The 18,644-nt window shown below is 46.5% G+C and overlaps 1 protein-coding gene across 3 annotated transcripts in view; it reads left to right on the top strand.

The window, feature by feature from the left end:
* The window catches only part of LOC144269028 (flavin-containing monooxygenase 5-like), a 32,687-nt gene extending 17,054 nt beyond the window's left edge, over positions 1-15,633 (top strand). The window contains exons 3-11 of one of the 3 annotated variants that reach the window (XM_077824476.1): positions 155-334; positions 1,178-1,356; positions 2,786-2,974; positions 3,405-3,567; positions 8,670-8,812; positions 10,527-10,726; positions 11,244-11,596; positions 12,577-12,649; positions 13,464-15,633. In XM_077824476.1, coding sequence (XP_077680602.1) covers positions 247-334; positions 1,178-1,356; positions 2,786-2,974; positions 3,405-3,567; positions 8,670-8,812; positions 10,527-10,726; positions 11,244-11,596; positions 12,577-12,649; positions 13,464-13,809 — 1,734 coding nt within the window. In that variant the 5' untranslated portion in view covers positions 155-246 and the 3' untranslated portion in view covers positions 13,810-15,633. The remainder of the gene's footprint in view (positions 1-154; positions 335-1,177; positions 1,357-2,785; positions 2,975-3,404; positions 3,568-8,669; positions 8,813-10,526; positions 10,727-11,243; positions 11,597-12,576; positions 12,650-13,463) is intronic. The other 2 variants (XM_077824477.1, XM_077824478.1) reach the window with 2 other exon arrangements.
* The last annotated feature ends 3,011 nt before the right edge of the window (positions 15,634-18,644 follow it).

Raw genomic sequence — 18,644 nt, 5'->3', positions numbered from 1 at the left:
CAGAGTCAGATTTTTTTCCTATGGTACTTTTTTTTATTGCATTCTCCAGTCCAGTTTTAAATGGGACTTCTATCGTTTCCCCTGCTCTGTGGTTTTGTAGTTCTCACTGCCAGAAATATGTTGTTATATTTAACCTCATTTGTCTTTTCCTCAGGTTATGCCCATTTTACCCACTTGGATTCCACTAAATAAATCTTCTCCATCACAGCGTATGTCTCTACTGCAAACACGGGGTGTGACTGCAGCATGTGCAGACATATTCGAGCTAGCTTTAATCTAGCTAGCTCAGGTATTGGAGCAGTGAAACTGTGGCAAAGCCTGCCTGGAAGCCTGGGTAAAACCCTATCTGCAATCACATCCCATGACCGCAATATAGATGTCCCCTTTGTGCTTAATCTTGTATTATCATATTCCTCACACCGGCCTTACTTAACCCACATTTACCTGTTTTAATCTTTCTTTAGCAAGATTCCTAAGAGGACTGGACATGTTGTATGCAGACTTGCATTAGTTAGGATTTAAAAGAGTTGCATAGAGAGAGACTCTATTCTCTGTTACACGGCTCTGTGTTAGCTTTCATTTGTTGCCATCTTGTACTGAAAACCATGGTCACCAACCTGTGACATATTTTGCCAAGCGCAGTTCTAATAAACTGAGTGTCCGTGTCCACAAGCGGATAAAGTTTAGGTTACTTTGTTCTTAGACCTGTGCAATAGCACCTAAGGACCCCAGACGTGATCAGGACATAAAAGAAGAGACAGTCCCTGCTAGGAACAGTTTATAACCTACCATGATCATTCCAGATCAAAGAGCCTTAGGATTGCTTGCACAGGAAAACTGACCAGAATAGCTGTCCAGGAATAACTATCCCACTATAGCTCTTCCGGAATGGGTCTCCCTGGGGACACACTTATTCCGAGATACAATTGTCCACACAGAGAGTTACTGCGGAATAGCTATAGCCCTTTATATTCACTTCAACCTTCTTCTAGAATAACTTCCTCATGGAGACAAGTGCTTACTGTGGTTTAGTATCTTTGGCTGATCCAAAGAACAAAGCCATTTCTGGGTGGGATGCCTTTGCTGGACTGCTTGGCTCATGCAGAAGTTGTAGGGATTCTTCCTGTGGTAAAGATGTAAATCACGTGAAAAGAAGAGGTATGTTTTCACTTCCCAGGATCCCTCCACGACTCTCAGCACCTCCTCCTGAGACAGATGGCCATGGCCAAAAAGAGGATTGCAGTCATCGGCAGTGGATCTAGTGGACTGTGCACCATTAAATGCTGTTTGGATGATGGGCTGGAGCCCATTTGCTTTGAGAGAAGTGAAGATATCGGGGGGCTCTGGAGGTTCAAGGTAGGTTTGAGTTCATCATGAGTTTGGGTGCTTTTCTTAATTATGGCTATTATTTATTATTTGTATTGCAACAGCACCAAGCAGCCACTGTCAAGCATCAGGACCCTCTTGTGCCAGGTGCTGTACAAACCCAGAACAAAGAGACTGAAATCTACTCATCAAATCGTATTATTATTTCGACTAGATGAAAGCCCATGCTGTCACACAGATGTAGTTTGTAACGTCCCTCTGTGTGTAAAAAAGCCAAAAATGGCTGAGAAATTTAAAAGCAGGATGGTAACAGACTGTCAGTCGCAGCGATGTCTGAACCTGGTGATAGTGTGAGCAAGAAGAACTCTCCGCCATGCTTGTAGCTGTTTCCATCACTTCACACTGACACAGCAGACATTCTAGGATTCAGAGTGACAATCCTGGAATCTTATCATATACAGAGTACCATGGGTGTGTGCAGGTATTAACAAGGTCTCTGCCCAGAGGAGGATGGCAAGGGTCTTTTCCACCTATCTGGAGCATGCAGTCACCTCACTCAGAGTGCAATTGTGGCTCTGGTTTAGGGCCTGATCCAAGGCACATTGAAGTCAGTGGAAAGACTCCCATTGATTTCAATGGGCTTTCGATCAGGCCCTTGCTTCTGACAATCGGGTTGTTAGGAGGCTGGAGGGGAAAGGTCAGTGCAGCTTCAGCTCATAGCGAATCCTTTAGGTTGGAGAAGAACAAACCAGACTTATCCAGAAATGGGACAATGTTCCTTCCACAGGTGAGTGAAGGCTTCTCCCACAGCGCTGGTGCTGGAATCCTCAGGCTCCGCTCAGACAGATGGCCCCATCCTGCTTCCACTGAATTCAGTGGCAAAACATTGACTGACGTCCAAGGGGCACAGACAGGCAGGAGTCCACAGCAATGACAGGCTTCCTCTCCAGCTTCCTTTGCCCCAGTGAACTTCTGCTGCGTGGCTCACCCTCACCAGGCTGTTGTAGGGCTTCCCGTTTGTGCACGTCGATTGCAAATCTCTCTCCCTGCCACACCCTCGGTGTGGATCATTCACACCATCACGCGGAGACAGGGACATGCTGGCAAATGCCACCAGAAGAAGCTTTCCAGAGGGTGTGGTGTCAACACAGGGCATGGAGGGTGTTTGTGTGTGTCCAATAGGTGAGAAGGGGCTTGTGGGGGCTGAGGCTGTGCATGTGATGGGGGTGGGGTAGAGGGAAAGACGTGTCATGTGTGTCAGCAGGTGCTTTAAATCAAAGATGAAGAGAAATGTATAGGATGCTCAAGGTATAGTTCTGCGGAGCAGGGAGGCTGCCACGGCAACAACTGTATTAGGGGAGATCACACCACCTATGTTTTCATGCTGCCTTCATTGCTACAGCTGTACTTTCCAGAGTCAATATTCAAAAGCAGTGTCCATGTTCTCCCGCTCCTGCAGGAGAATCCCGAAGAGGGCAGGGCCAGCATCTACAAATCTGTCATCATCAACACCTCCAAGGAGATGATGTGCTTCAGTGACTTCCCCATCCCGGCCGATTTCCCCAACTACATGCACCACTCCAAAATCATGAAGTATTTCCGCATGTACGCCGAGCACTTCGACCTTCTGAAATACATCCGCTTCAAGGTGAGGAGAGCTGGCCCAGCGAGCAGGGATAGGACTCTCTCTCTCTCTCTCTCTCTCTGTGTGAACACGCACGCACATGCATGCACAGGTGGTGAAAGACCTGGGTGAAAGAACCCGCTCCTCTCCCCCCGAATGAGGAAACATCTCACACTCATGGAACAGGGAGATCCTTTTGTCTGGGGGCTGCCTGGCAGAAGTTACAGCCCAGGTCCCAGGAGCTGCCATAGCCCTACTCCCTATAGGAGCCAGTGAATCTGCAGACGCTGTGAGGCAAAACCCAGCAGAGCCCAACTGGCCTCCTGCTGCTGGTCCCAGCTGTGTGCTGGCCTTGTGCTTCCTGGCTGGGTTGCTGACTCAAGCACGGGGAGGAGGTTAGCGTCAAGGATGAAATTTCCTGGTGCCAGCTAAGTGAGTGCCCTTTTCCTACCAGACCACTGTGGTCAGTGTGACAAAGCGCCCGGATTTCTCCTCCACGGGCCAGTGGGATGTTGTCACGGAGTCTGAGGGGAAGCAGGAGTCAGCTGTCTTTGATGGGGTCATGGTTTGCACCGGCCATCACACCAACGCCCATCTGCCACTGGACTCCTTCCCAGGTATGTCGCAGAGCGGGAAGGGAAAGGGCCTTAGATGAGCTGTGACTTTCCAAAGGGATAAGTAGAGGGAAAGCAATGAGCATGTGCTCCCAGGCTGGTGCTGGGACATCCTGAAAGGTGCAATTCAGAGGACACAAAGCCCAAATCGTTACGTAGCTTCCAAAGCCACAGGCAGCACAGCAGATACACCGAGCCACTCAGGAACATGCCAGTGAGGGAAGAAGAGCAGATACAGCAGTCATGTAGCTCTATGGCAGTGGCTCTCAAACTTTTGTATTGGTGACCTCTCTGAGTGCGACCCCCTCTTATGAATTAAAAACACATTTTTTTAATATTTAACACTATTGTAAATGCTGGAGGTGAAGTGGGGTTTGGGGTGGAGGCTGACAGCTCGCAACCCCCCACGTAATAACCTCACGACCCCAGTTTGAGAAGCCCTGCTCTATGGCTGTCTGGCTTCTCTTCATGGAAGAAAGTACTTTCTTCGCTGTTTCAGCTAGCACTGCGGTATCAGACTCTTCCCTTCCTGTTAGGGGTGCTGAGTTCCGGGAGTTTTATGAACCTCTCAAACTGCTTTTTGGGGTTGGCAAAACTGTTTCCTGATCACAAACTCATTTGAGCCTGTGCCCCTTCCCATCTGCCACTCCAGCTACTCAGAACCTCTGGTGTTCCAGCCACAAGCCAATCTGTACCGTGTGAAATTTAATACTGCAAAGTGCAAGGTCATGCACTTGGGGACTAACAACAAGAATTTTTGCTATCAGTTGGAAGAAACAGGAGGAGAACAAAGATCTAGTATTGATTGATCGTGGGATGACTGAGCTACCACTGTGATGTGGTTGTGAAAAAGGCTAATGCAGTCCTAGAATGTAAGCAAGGCATTTCCAGTAGAGACAGGGGAGAGTTAGCACCATTCCATTATACAAGGCGCTGGTGAGACCTCATCTGGAATACTGTGTGCAGTTCTGGTCTCCAATCTTTAAAGAAGATGTATTCAAACTGGCACAGGTGCAGAGAAGGGCTACTAGGATGATCAGGGGAATCTTATGAGAGAAGACTCAAAGAGGTTGGCTTTTTTAGCTTAACCAAAAGAAGGCTGAGGGAACATATAATTGCTTTCTATAAATGCATCAGAGGGATAAATACTAGGGTGGGAGGAGAGGAGTTATTTAAGTTAAGTGCCAGTGTGAACACAAGAACAAATGCATATAAACTGGCCATCAGCAAGTTTAGGCTTGAAATTAGACAAAGGTTTGTAACCCTCAGAGGAGTGAATTTCTGGAAGAGCCTACCAAGGGGAGCAGTGGGGGCAAAAAACCTAATTGACTTCAGGACGGAGCTTGATAAGTTTATGGAGGAGATGGTATGATGAGACTGCCTACAATGGCATATAGTTGATACACGACTGCTAGCAGCAAACATCTCCAGTGGCTGGTGATGGGACACTAGATGGGAGGAGTTACTGATAGAGAATTCTTTACCAGTTGTCTAGCTGGTAGGTCTTGCCCGCATGCTCAGGGTTCAACTGATCACCATAGAGCTTTAAACTAGGAATCTGGGGGAGATGGTTGGAAGATGTCCAGGTAATCTCCACGCCAGATTTTAACATTGAGAGGGAAGAAAACGAAGTAAGAAAGGATACAGCCATGGGTAGGAGAATGGACACAAGGAGGAAGGATAGTGTACATACCAGTCTAATAGGTGATACTGGCGGTAGAATGTCTGTGCCTAATTGGGTAAAGAATGTGAGCGAGGCCAAACAGCAAAATTAAGATGTTTGTACACCAATGCGAGGAGCCTAGGTAACAAAATGGAGGAACTACAGCTACTGATGCAGGAAGTGAAACCAGATATTATAGAGATAACAGAAACATGGTGGAATAGTAGTCATGACTGGACTACAGCTATTGACTGGTATGTGCTGTTTAGGAAAGACAGAAATAGAGGCAAAGGTGGTGGAGTAGCATTGTATATCAGTGATGAGGTAGATAGTAAAGAAATAAGAAGTGATGGAATGGATAAGACAGAGTCTGTCTAGGCAAAAATCACATTGGGGAAGAAAGCTACTACACCCTCCCCTGGGATAGTGCTTGGGGTGTGCTATAGACCGCCGGGATCTGATTTGGATATGGATAGAGACCTCTTTAATGTTTTTAATAAAGTAAATACTAATCGGAATTGTGTGATCATGGGAGACTTTAGCTTCCCAGATATAGACTGGAGGACAAGTGCTAGTAATAATAACAGGGCTCAGATTTTCCTGGATTCGATAGCTGATGGATTCCTTCACCAAGTAGTTGCTGAACCAGCAACTGTAAACTCAGGGGTTGTACCGTATGACTGGAGAATTGTTAACATAGTTCCTATTTTTAAGAAAGGGAAAAAAGTGATCCTGGTAGCCTGTTAGTTTGACATCTGTAGTATGCAAGGTCTTGGAAAAAAATTTGAAGGAGAAAGTAGTTAAGGACATTGAGGTCAATGGTAACTGGGACGAAATACAACATGGTCTTACAAAAGGTAGATCGTGCCAAACCAACCTGATCTCCTTCTTTGAAAAGGTAACAGATTTTTTTAGACAAAGGAAACGCAGTGGATCTAATTTACCTCGATTTCAGTAAGGCATTTGATACAGTTCCACATGGGGAATTATTAGTTAAATTGGAAAAGATGGGGATCAATATGAAAATTGAAAGGTGGATAAGGAACTGGTTAAAGGGGAGACTACAGCGGGTCCTACTGAAAGGTGAACTGTCAGGCTGAATGGAGGTTACTAGTGGAGCTCCTCAGGGATCGGTTTTGGGACCAATCTTATTTAATCTTTTTATTACTGACCTTGCCACAAAAAGTGGGAGTGTGCTAATAAAGTTTGCGGATGATACAAAGCTGGGAAGTATTGCCAATTTAGAAAAGGACCGGGATATCATACAGGAGGATCTGGATGACCTTGTAAGACTGGAGTGCTAGTAATAGGATGAAATTTAATAGTGAGAAGTGTAAGGTCATGCATTTAGGGATTAATAACAAGAATTTTTGTTATAAACTGGGGACCCATCACTTGGAAGTAACAGAGGAGGAGAGGGACCTCGGAGAATTGGTTGATCACAGGATGAGTATGAGCCGCCAATGTGATATGGCCATGAAAAAAGCTAATGTGGTCTTGGGATGCATCAGGTGAGGTATTTCCAGTAGAGATAAGGAGGTGTTAGTACCATTATATAAGGCACTGGTGAGACCTCACCTGGAGTACTGTGTGCAGTTCTGGTCTCCCATGTTTAAGAAAGATTAATTCAAACTGGAACAGGTACACAGAAGGGCTACTAGGATGATCCGAGGAATGGAAAACCTGTGTTATGAAAGGAGACTTAAAGAGCTTGGCTTGTTTAGCCTAACTAAAAGAAGGTTGAGGGGAGATATGATTGCTCTCTATAAATATATCAGAGGGATAAATACCATGGAGGGAGAAGAATTATTTAAGCTCAGTACCAATGTGGACACAAGAACAAATGGATATAAAACTGGCCATCAGGAAGTTTAGACTTGAAATTAGATAAAGGTTTCTAACCATCAGAGGAGTGAAGTTCTGGAACAGACTTCCAAGGGAAGCAGTGGGGGCAAAAGACATATCTGGCTTCAAGACTAAGCTTGATAAGTTTATGGAAGAGATGATATGATGGGATAGCCTAATTTTGGCAATTAATTGATCTTCAATTATTAGCAGTAGATATGCCCAATGGCCTGTGATGGGATGTTAGATGAGGTGGGATCTGAGTTACTACAGAGAATTCTTTCTTGGGTGTCTGGCTGATGAGTCTTGCCCACATGCTGAGGATTTAGTTGATCACCATATTTGAGGTCGGGAAGGAATTTTCCTCCAGGGCAGATTGGCAGAGGCCTGGGGGTTTTTCACCTTCCTCTGTAGCGTGGGGCACGGGTTACTTGTTGGAGGATTCTCTGCACCTCGAAGTCTTTAAACCACGATTTGAGGACTTCAATAGCTCAGACATAGGTTAGGGGTTTGTTACAGGAGTGGATGGGTGAGATTCTGTGGCCTGTGTTGGGCAAGAGGTCAGACTAGACAATCATAATGGTCCCTTCTGACCTTAAAGTCTATGATTCTGTGATTCTATGATTTGGAGTTGGAAAGGATTTCCCCGCAGATCAGATTGGCAGAGACCCTGGCAGTTTTTCACCTTCCTGTGCAGCACGGGCCATGTGTCACTTGCAGGTTTAAACTAGTGTAAATGGTGGATTCTCTGTAACTTAAGCCTTTAAATCACGATTTGAGAACTTCAGTAACTCAGCCAGAGGTTATGGGTCTATTACAGGAGCAGTTGGGTGAGGTTCTGTGGCTTTTAGTGTGCAGGAAGTCAGCTTATATGATCATCATGGTCCCTTCTGGCCTTAAAGTCTATGAATCTATGCTGGGGCAGGAGGGAAGACTCCCCTGAAAGCTTAGCTGCTACAGCAGAGTCTCTTGTATTCGTTTTATCCCTTCCCTTCTTTGCTCCTTATCCCCACACCTCGCACTCCATTATTACTCTGAGGCAAGGCTCCAACCCACACACCAGCTCCTATACACTGGGTACCTGGCCAGAGCAGTGTAGAGAGCCCCAAAAGCCTCGGTTCCAGCTGGGGGACAGTTCCTCTGGTACAGACGCTGCAGAAGATGGCTATATGGCTGCCTGTACAATCCCCAGCTTGGGGGGCGTGCCAGGGGACAGGCTGACAGTGGCGTTAGCCTCAGGATGGAAATGTAGCATGCAGCACTGTGGTTCATAGGGGAACGTGGGGAACTGCCATAACTTAGATAGACCAGGGGCATCTCCAGCCCCCCAGAGCAGCTCAGGGTCAGAAAGGTGCAAGACTGATTTCAGTCCATCTTCGCTCAACCTTTCCCCTGGGGTGATGGGTCTGTGGTGCACCGCTTAGAGGTGCAGCCCAGAATGTCACTCTGGTCCCCACCCATACAGTCTCCCTTAAACAGGGGATATCCACCTCACTGTTTGTGTTGAACTCCAGAACCACAATGTTCAAGTGGGCAAAGACACAGGCCAAACACCCGTACTGCCCAGAGCCTAAGCTGCTCCGCTCTCTCCTGGCAGGGATTGAAAAGTTCAAAGGCCGCTACTCTCACAGCAGGGATTACAAGAACCCTCAGGCATTCTCGGGGAAGAGAGTCATAGTGATCGGCATTGGCAATTCAGGAGGGGACCTGGCCGTGGAGCTCAGCCATGAAGCTGATCAGGTTTGGTTCAAGAGGACGGCTCTCTCGTTCATGGCACAGTGCAGCACCCCCCACCTCACTAGGCTAAAGGCAGCAGCACTGACCAATACACCGCACCACCACACAAACCCCAGAAACACCTAAACTAAGGTCCTGACCCAACCTCTGCTGAAGTCAATGGAAAGACTCTCATTTGAAGCAGCCCCTAAATGCAGAGAGGAGATATGAAAGTTTATTCGGTTCATCAGAGTTAGTATCAAAGCGTCATCATGGGCAATCTTCACTTACCGAGTGGATGTAATGGACATAGGAAATTGCCTACAGCTTTTAGTTGTTTGGCAGCTGCCATCTTGGCCTACAGCAGGGATGGAACTAGGCCCTTCCAGAGCTACACTCCACCAGGAGCTAGAGAGACCAGTGCTACAGCTAGGGACTGTAGCAGAGTCCTAGCTGCTGTAGATTGGGTACAGGGTGGGACACAACGCACACCGACCAGCAGGTTATCCACAATGCTGTGCCCTCAAAGTAGCATGTCCCACTTCCTCATTAGCCCATCTGTCCCTGCCTACCTGAACCTTGCACAGAGTCATTGAGAGGTGCCCGCAGTGACATCCCTACCAGCCTTGCAGGAGACCAGAGATGGCAGGAAATCAGACGTGGCCAGGGAAGAGCTGGGTGTTGTGTTGAAAGATGTCAGGAGCCTCCTTGGTTTGAAGACTAGAGCAGTCACTTCAATACAAGAGGGTTTGGGCACAAGCTGCAGGGGAAATAAATGCAGAGGAAGGAAACAGAACTATGGGCAGATGAAAGAAAAGGTGGCAAGGTTTAACAAGGAGAACAGGGTCACTAGTGCCCAGAGCCCTTTCACAGCAGGTCCAGCCAGCTGCCCACTAGCAGCCCAGCGTTCCCCAGGGCATCCCAGAGCATCAGTGTGTCTAGCAGTGACAGGATGCACAGCAGAAGTGGAGGGTCAGGGAAGGTCCCTGTAATGAGACATGTCGCCCCCTATAGGAACGTTCAGTGATGTCTGGGTTAAGGATACTGATCTGGGAGCATGGGCCAGTCGTTTCCAAAACTGTCCTAGGCCGAGGCCTGTCCTTTGTGTGATCCCACAGTGCCATTCGCTGGGGTTGCACACAGCCGTAGACTCCCTTCTCTAGGTGCGTGGCAGATGTCCAGCCAGAGCCTGACAGCAGGGCTCTCAGCAATGGGGCAGCACAGACCGTGACACCACAGAGCCCACAGATAGCAATGCAGTGTCGGCCCTAAGCACTGGCTGCACCCTGCCGGGCATAGAGCAGACAACTGCTATGTGCAGCCTGCTCTGTTACACAGCCAGGGACCGAGGTCACAGCTCAGTGAGGTTCCTAAGAGTTCCAGCCAGGCTTCTCTCTGAGATCCCCAAAACCTCCAGTGAGACTACAGCTGGGAGTCGGAGGCAGGGGATGTCAGTGGAGATCATGCGTGGGGGGATGCCAGTGGGAACCAGGGCCGAGTGGGCAGGGATGAAGATTAAGACTGTCAGCTCTTTGGGGCAGGAACGTCCCTCACAATGTGGCTGTACAAGTGTCCAGCACACTGGAGTTGATCTCAGCTGGGGCCTGTATTACTCACCCTATTGCAGATAATAACTCATGACCGTAACAATCCCTGACAATGCCATGAAGTGCCAAGTAGTGTGACCCAGTACAGTATGTGTCAATGTCCAAGAGAGCTCTCTTTCTCCACTGTCTAGGTCTTCCTCAGCACCAGGCGTGGGGCATGGGTGCTGAATCGTGTTGCGGAGCAAGGGTACCCTGTGGACATAGTGCTCTCCACCAGGTTTAAAGCCTTTTTCAAGCAGATGTTGCCTACATCCATGGTTAACCAATGGGCAGAGAACATCGTAAATGCAAGATTCAACCACGCACACTATGGTCTAAGGCCTCAGCACAGGTGCTTTCAAACACCTCAGCCTGCTGAGGCAGGATGACAAATCATTGGCTTTAGATATAAAAGACTGAGGTCCTGACTTCTCCCTTCCACCATCACTGAACTTGGGGTAGGGGTGGGAGGGTAATTTTGTGTTTCCTGTGTTCTGGCACCAAGAAGGGCCCAACCCAGCTGACAGGGTATGTTAGAGCATCCTCAGAGCTTATGCCCTCCTTCCTGTGACCATTGGGAAGAATGGCCATAGGGCGGTACCTCCTGCCTGGGGGTAACCTCAGGAGGCTGTTTCTGCCCCCTTTAAGGGTCCATTACGCTACTGGAGCCATAATGGACACCAAGCATCTTCAAATAGCCTTTTGCACTCATGCTGCTAGTAATACGGCTGTGCTGCCTGAGCCAAATTCTAACATTGAGACTAGTAACAAAGGAGAGGAGACCTGATCATCGCACTGATCCTCCCCCACTTTCAGAGGTACGCCATTTGCCCAGACAGATCTTGACACACTTTCTCTTTGCCATGCAGGATTACGAGCCAACACCCAACTATCAACGATGACCTGCCGAACCGCATCATCTCTGGCAAAGTGCTGGTGAAACCGAACATCGGGGAGTTCACTGAAACTGGCGTCATCTTCGAAGACGGCACCAGAGAGGAGGACATTGATGCAGTTTTCTTTGCTACGGGATACAGCTTCTCTTTCCCCTTTCTCCAGGACTGTGTCAAAGTGGTCAAAAACCAGGTCTCCCTGTATAAATTCATCTTCCCTCCTCACCTGGAGAAGCCAACTCTGGCTTTCATTGGTCTCATCCAGCCACTGGGGGCCATCATGCCCCTTGCAGAACTCCAGAGTCGCTTGGCCACACAAGTGTTCAAGGGTACGTGAACCAAAATGCAGGAAATAGCCCGGGGTCTCTGGACTATAGAGCTCTCCGAAACCCTAAGCCTGTGTTAGTAAAGAGCCTTGCTGGATTGGCATGGTACTAGCTGAATTCAGCAGAGCTGTGCAGTCCCTGGGCTGGCGGGTGGCAGCAGTACCCGTATGAGTGCCATGATGATGAGCCAGCCCATGTCCCTCTCCTCGATAGTGCTGTTTCAATCCCAAGTATTTGAGGTGGTTGGGCCTTCACTCCTCCCATTTTGGAAGCATGGAAGCGTTGTGATCCCAGGAAATGGGGGAGAGGAGTCACAGGAAGTACTGAAGCTGTGGGGAAGGAATCTCAACTCTAGATCCAGGCAGGTCCCTGACAAAGATAGACAGGCCCGTCGATAACAATTCCAGGCCCCAGAGCAGAACAGTCAATGGGCCCCCAGGCCCGGTGTGGTGTCGCCACATGGGTGCGGAGCTGGATCACTTGCGGCAGCTGGTGCACGCACGCACAAGCCGCGCCCGTGTGGACATGGTCCGCCTGATATTTGGACTGTGCTGCGCCTCTGCTGGCTGGTGCCCAGTGAGCTGCTGCCGGCTGTGCTGCTGGTGCCCAGTGAGCTTCTGCCGGCTGCGCTGCTGGGCGTGCTACCACGGCAGCGGCCGGGGGCCCCAGGCCCTTCTAAATCGCCTGAGCCCCTGGGCAGTTGCCCCCTTTGGCCCCTCCCCTGACAGCAGGCCTGAAGATAGACTGTCTTACCGCCACATCTCTCACAGAATCTGGCTGCCCACTGTGCTCCAGGAGCTCCAAGCTCTGGACTTTGGGGACACAAAGTCATCACGGCCTTCCCAGCCCAGGGTGCAGTGCTTCCTGTAGGAAACAACGACTTCCCCCATCCCTCACACACAGAGCTCTCTCTGGAAATGGCTGATCCCCCTCCTGAAGGAGCCAGACACATCTCTGCTCATACTCTGGCTTTTCCCTTCTAGGGCAGATCAGGTTGCCCACAGCAAGTGACATGATGGCCGATATTACACAAAAGAAAGATGAAATGGAAAAACGGTAGGAACCTTTATGTGAAGTAATAATTACTGGGCATGCTTGGAAGGAGTCTTTCCCTGAGAATGTCTTAAGTTTCTATCATTCTCTAACATACCTCCAATGTGTCATCAATTTGTTGTAAAGAGTAAGGTATTTCCAGCTTTAGCTCTCTTCGTTAAAATTTATCTGTAAACAATTATTTAATCTGGAATTCTTCTCCCATCTCTATCTTCCTTCCACACATAAATGTGACATAAAAAAAAAAGATTAAATATTATAATTATAGCTGTAGAAAACTAAGCAGTATGATCCTCATCCCTATCCCCCAGATCATGGCTGAATCCAGCAGCGAATAGGGGAGAAAATCTCGTTTCAGCCAATAGAAGGAGATAAGGACTCACCCTCTCTGCAGGCATCCCCCACCTGAAGAAGTTCTTCCTAAGACTGTCAGATCTTCTGGCATTCGAGCCCCACGTTAGACACCACTTTTAAAATCAACCTATATAAAACTGACGGTGGAGTTGGAAGATGGGGCTTTCAGTGCTAAAAGCACATATCTTACCAATTGAGCAAATTCCATTTAGCAACCACATAAATCTCTTCTGGAGACCTGCCATTAGAAGGGGGCAAAGACACTTATACCCACCTGGCATGGGTTACGACTTCACATGGAATCGTGACCCAGCTTTTCCTTTAATTCCAGTTATAGTGGGAATTAATTCCAGAGGCAGAAATTCTCCAAATTTGGTGCCCCTCAAGAATGTCATTTCCTGGTCAGTGCAGTCTCCATTTGATCACACTACAAGGGCACCCACACATCTCTCTCTTATTTCAGGTATGTAAAAAGCCCGCGCCACACTATCCAAGTGGATTATGTCGAATACATGGATGAACTTGCCTGCCTGGCAGGAGTCAAGCCCAACCTGCTGTCTCTCTTCCTCACAGATCCAAAGCTTGCCATGGAGGTTTTCTTTGGCCCCTGCACGCCATACCAGTACCGCCTGAGAGGGCCAGGGAAATGGGATGGAGCCAGGAAAGCCATCCTGACCCAGAGAGAACGGATCATTAAACCTCTGAAAACCAGGGCAGTAGGAGATTATACCCACCACACCTCAATGCCCTATTTGTTTAAGATAGTTGGTGCCATTGCTCTCTTTGCTATAATTATTGCTTATTTTTAAATTCTTATTCTCTACATGGTTACACAGGATAAGGGGATTATGTAAAATGTGATTACCTGGTTTCTGTTGGTTTCTAATTTGCTCCCTGCAACTTTATCACATATCCAGTGTAACCGTCCACTTCCACTCATGTGTTGAGAATTTCCTCCCTCTCAACTATTGCTGCTGATTATTTTGTCTGCTGTCACTGTCTGCTGTTGTGTTAGAGATCTTTGGTTCCATTAAATATTCCTTAGGCTGCTAGCTGGTATGATTATAAAGACCACAGACAGGCACAGATGTCAATAGCTCAGGAAGTTTAAGTGGGGCCATTGTGACATGAGACATAATCAGTCACCACCCTTCCTCTATCGGTAATCTGTATGCAACAATTCCATTGCATTGTAATGTCTCAGCGGCAGGAAGGAGACTGCACACATATGTCAAGAGTTCTCCGTGGTAGGCTACTGGGCCAAACTCTCACTGCTCTTTTACTGATTGCTTGGCCTCTTGCTAGTTTGGGCACCAGTGCCTGAAATGGCACTTCTGCCTTGGATCTACTGCACATTGAGGTGGTGCTGCTGGGGTACCTGAGGCAGGAGCACAGGGGAAGCCCTGAATCTGCAGAGACATTGGGATTGAGGGACTTAATGAGTGGGTGAAAAGTAACGGAGTGTGGGGTTGAATCCAGAACAGTGAGGGGTTGTGCCACCACTTACCCTGTAACCCTGGGTCACAATGCTTTGTTGTTGTAGCTCACAGCCTGAGATGCTCACAGCCACCCGACAAACATGCAGGTCTCACCCTGTCTGTCTAGTGCTAGACAGCCCTGGTTCAGCAGCTCTGACCCCAGAAGCCTGTCTACAGTTCCTCTCCGGCTTCCACCAGCCTTCGTTACAACCAGCAAGGTGGCCCCAACACACTCCCAGTCCTGAATTTCCCTAGCCCAGGTCCTCTGTAATCTCCAGCCTTCTCCTGGACAGTTCAGAGAAATTATAAGGGCCATTTCTTCCTCCAGAGACACAATTAACAGTCTTATTAACTGGAGCTGACAATCAATTTAATTCAAATGCAGCACTGTAGGTTTCAATTAATAGTAAGACCAGTTCATTAACAAAGGAAGATAGGAATTGAACTGAGTTCAAGTATGAGATAAAGTTAGAAATGATTACAAGCAAATAAAAGTGAAAACATCTCTAAAACTTAATCTAGCAAGGTACAATCTTTGCCTAAGCAGGTTTCTCACCTACATTCAATTTCTGAGACTGCAGCCCCCCGTTGGATGAAGGCCCCATCTTTCTCAGCTTGTAAGAGCTCTGTTCTGTTGTGTCTGTCAAATGATGGCTGCCAAAGATGGCTTCTGTCTTTGCTTGAATCTTCCCAAATTCAATGACTTTGTTTCAAGAAGCATGATGACCTCATGCTATTCTTCCCTTTTCTGTGGGCTTCTGTCATAAATATAAAGGGAAGGGTAAACACTTTTAAATCCCTCCTGGCCAGAGGAAAAACCCTTTCACCTGTAAAGGGTTAAGAAGCTAAAATAACCTCGCTTGTACCTGACCAAAATGACCAATGAGGAGACAAGATACTTTCAAAGCTGGAGTGGGGGGGCGGAAAACAAAGGTTCTCTCTGTCTGGGTGATGCTTTTGCCGGGGACAGGAGTGGAGTCTTAGAATTTAGTAAGTAATCCAGCTAGATATGCGTTAGATTCTGTTTTGTTTAAATGGCTGATAAAATAACCTGTGCTGAATGGAATGTATATTCCTGTTTTTGTGTCTTTTTGTAACTTAAGGTTTTGCCTAGAGGGATTCTCTATGTTTTGAATCTGATTACCCTGTAAGATATTTACCATCCTGATTTTACAGAGGTGATTCTTTTACTTTTTCTTCAATTAAAATTCTTCTTTTAAAAACCTAATTGCTTTTTCATTGTTCTTAAGATCTAAAGGTTTGGGTCTGTGTTCACCTATGCAAATTGGTGAGGATTTTTATCAAGCCTTCCACAGGAAAGGGGGTGTAGGGTTTGGGGAGGATTTTTGGGGGAAAGACGTTTCCAAGCGGGCTCTTTCCCTGTTATATATTTGTTAGATGCTTGGTGGTGACAGCAATAAAGTCCAAGGGCAAAAGGTAAAATAGTTTGTACCTTGGGGAAGTTTTAACCTAAGCTGGTAAAAATAAGTTAAGGGGGTTTTCATGCAGGTCCCCACTTCTGTACCCTAGAGTTCAGAGTGGGGAAGGAACCAGCTTCCCATTCCCTGTATGGAAATGGGGCTTCCATTGTTTTGCTTCTACCATATTTAATTGACAGATGAGACAGGTAGATAGCTGCCTTCTATCCTGTCTGGCAGCGAACCTGTTTCTCCCTGGTTGGCCACAGACTTTAAAGCACAATATCATTAAGTATCCATATTACCTCCTACAGTGTTAATATAGACATCTCACATTGCTATTAATCATGAATGTGTCATTAGCTTTCAACAAAAACCTCACTCTATGCATTTTTATCATACAGTAGAATTCACCTGCTTATCACTGGAGGTACAGCCCCCTTCTTTACAGACCAGTAACCCTTTGCAATGTCTTCCTTGAAAAGTAAAACTCGGACCAAGCTTCTCTCTCCTGCGGGGTGTAGACTCCATGCTGTCCTCTTCCCAGCTTGTTATCATGAGGTTTGCTTTCAACCCTTGTTAGCTTGATGAGTCTGTTCACGTGATATGTAAACAAATTCTCATTGTCTTTCAAATTCCTTTGGAAGTAACTCCCAGATGGGGAAAGCACATTCCTATGTCTCGTGTAGATCCATTTCCCAATTCCACACAGTTGAGTCATAATTCCAGTGTATATTACTGGAGCTATTAATATCCACTGGGTACATACATCAAGCAAGAACATTGTAATGCTGACAGGCCAGCGGAATAGGAATGATGTTGTCTTCACTTATCTGTAACCTGTTGAACACTATTGCATTATAATATGTATATCCCTGCACTTAATTAACCCTAGATCAAAGGTCCAGTCCTTTATCGGTGTGGCCAACTATTCCCATAGGTTTGTAAAGGGGTTTAGTGACATTGTGGCCCCCATAACAGACTTTATGAAAAAGGGAAAACAAGACTGGATGGTATGGACAGAGGCTTGTGAGAAAAGCTTCCATAATATAAAAGAGGCTTTGTCTAAAGAGCCTGTTTTGATCATCCCTGATTTCAACAAACCATTTGTGCTGTGTACTCATGCTTCTAATATTGGATTGGCTGCAGTGCTGAGGCAAGACTGAGCGTAGGTGCAAAAGACATCCCACTGCCTTCTTAAGGAAAAACTGGAACCTCACTGAACAAAATTATGCTGTCATCAAGAGAGAGTGCTATGCCATTGTCTAGGCTGTTAAGCAACTCAAACCTTATCTGTACAATAAAATGTTTTAAGTGACCATACCCCTTTAAGTTGGCTGCACTGAGCTAAAGGAACCAATTCTAGATTACTTCATTGGAGTTTGGTTTTACAAGAATTTGACATGGACATAATCCATACCAAGGGGAAGGAAAGTGTGGTTGTGGATGCCTTATCAAGAATTGGGGAACCCTGCAATGTATTCAGAAGCACCAGTGACATCTGTTCCTACATCAGTTTTGCATTGGGGGTGTGATGCTGGCTGGCCAGTTCAGGTCAGAGCAATAGGACAGTTCACTTTGGTGGGAATATCAAAGAAAGATTAAGTGTACTAATTCACTCAGGTGTGTATTTAGTTCAAAGGAAATGGGAATGATGATGTCTTTACTTATCTGTAACCTGTTGAATGCTATCGCATTACATTATATATATCCCTGTGCTTAATTAACCCTAGATCGAACGTGTAAGTTAGTATTAGGATGACTAAACATTTGATATGTAAACTGCATAATAACTAATGAAATGTTACTTGCATTGTATTCACTTATCTATCCCTATTATAATGTAGTGGCAGACAATTGCATTACTACTCCTGGGGGAATTCTATGCCAAAAAATTAAAGATTGTGCAAGATTCTGCATATTGTCAAAATAATGCAATATAATCACACCAGTTTCACTTCTTTTGGTAATTTTTTTAAACTAAAACCCTACAGAAAAAAAATCACAATAACTGTTCAGTGTTTGAAAGTTAAGTTACAAAAACTTGGTAACCAATACTCTGCATTCCAGTTATAATCCTGGATTTTCATTTCAATTATGTTACAGAACACCAAACACCAAAATAAAAGTAAAGTAGAATGTCATTTTAAATTGCTCAGACTTTCACACATGAAAATCATACTGTTTTCCTAATCATTGTCCTGCATTTTTTAAATGGGTAATTAAAATAGATCCTGAGCTGTAATCTAACCCCGCTGTGCCACTCTGGCACAGGGAAAAAGTGAGAAAACACATTGATTTTAAAGAAGCCTTATTGAGGGCACAGGAACAAACCACGGCGATGTGCAGAAAGAATAGCAAATATGGCAGGAAACCAGGTTGGCTTAACAGTGAAATCTTCGGTGATCTTAAACTCAAAAAGGAAGCTTACAAGAAGTGGAAATTTTGACAGATGACTAGGCAGGAGTATAAAAATATTGCTAGAGCATGCAGGGGTGTAATCAGGAAGGCCAAGGCACAACTGGAGTTGCAGCTAGCAAGGGATGTGAAGGGTAACAAGAAGGGTTTCTACAGGTATGTTAGCAACAAGAAGAAGGTCAGGGAAAGGGTGGAACCCTTAATGAATGGCAGAGGCAACCTAGTGACAGAGGATGTGGAAAAGGCTGAAGTACTCAATGCTTTTTTTGCCTCAGTCTTCACAGACAAGGTCAGCTCCCAGGCTACTGCACCGGGCAACGCAGTATGGGG

The sequence above is a fragment of the Eretmochelys imbricata genome, chromosome 8, assembly GCF_965152235.1.
Source record: "Eretmochelys imbricata isolate rEreImb1 chromosome 8, rEreImb1.hap1, whole genome shotgun sequence".
Taxonomy (NCBI): domain Eukaryota; kingdom Metazoa; phylum Chordata; order Testudines; family Cheloniidae; genus Eretmochelys; species Eretmochelys imbricata.
The sequence above is the reverse complement of the archived record's forward strand: the minus strand, read 5'-3'. Positions and strand labels throughout refer to the sequence as shown.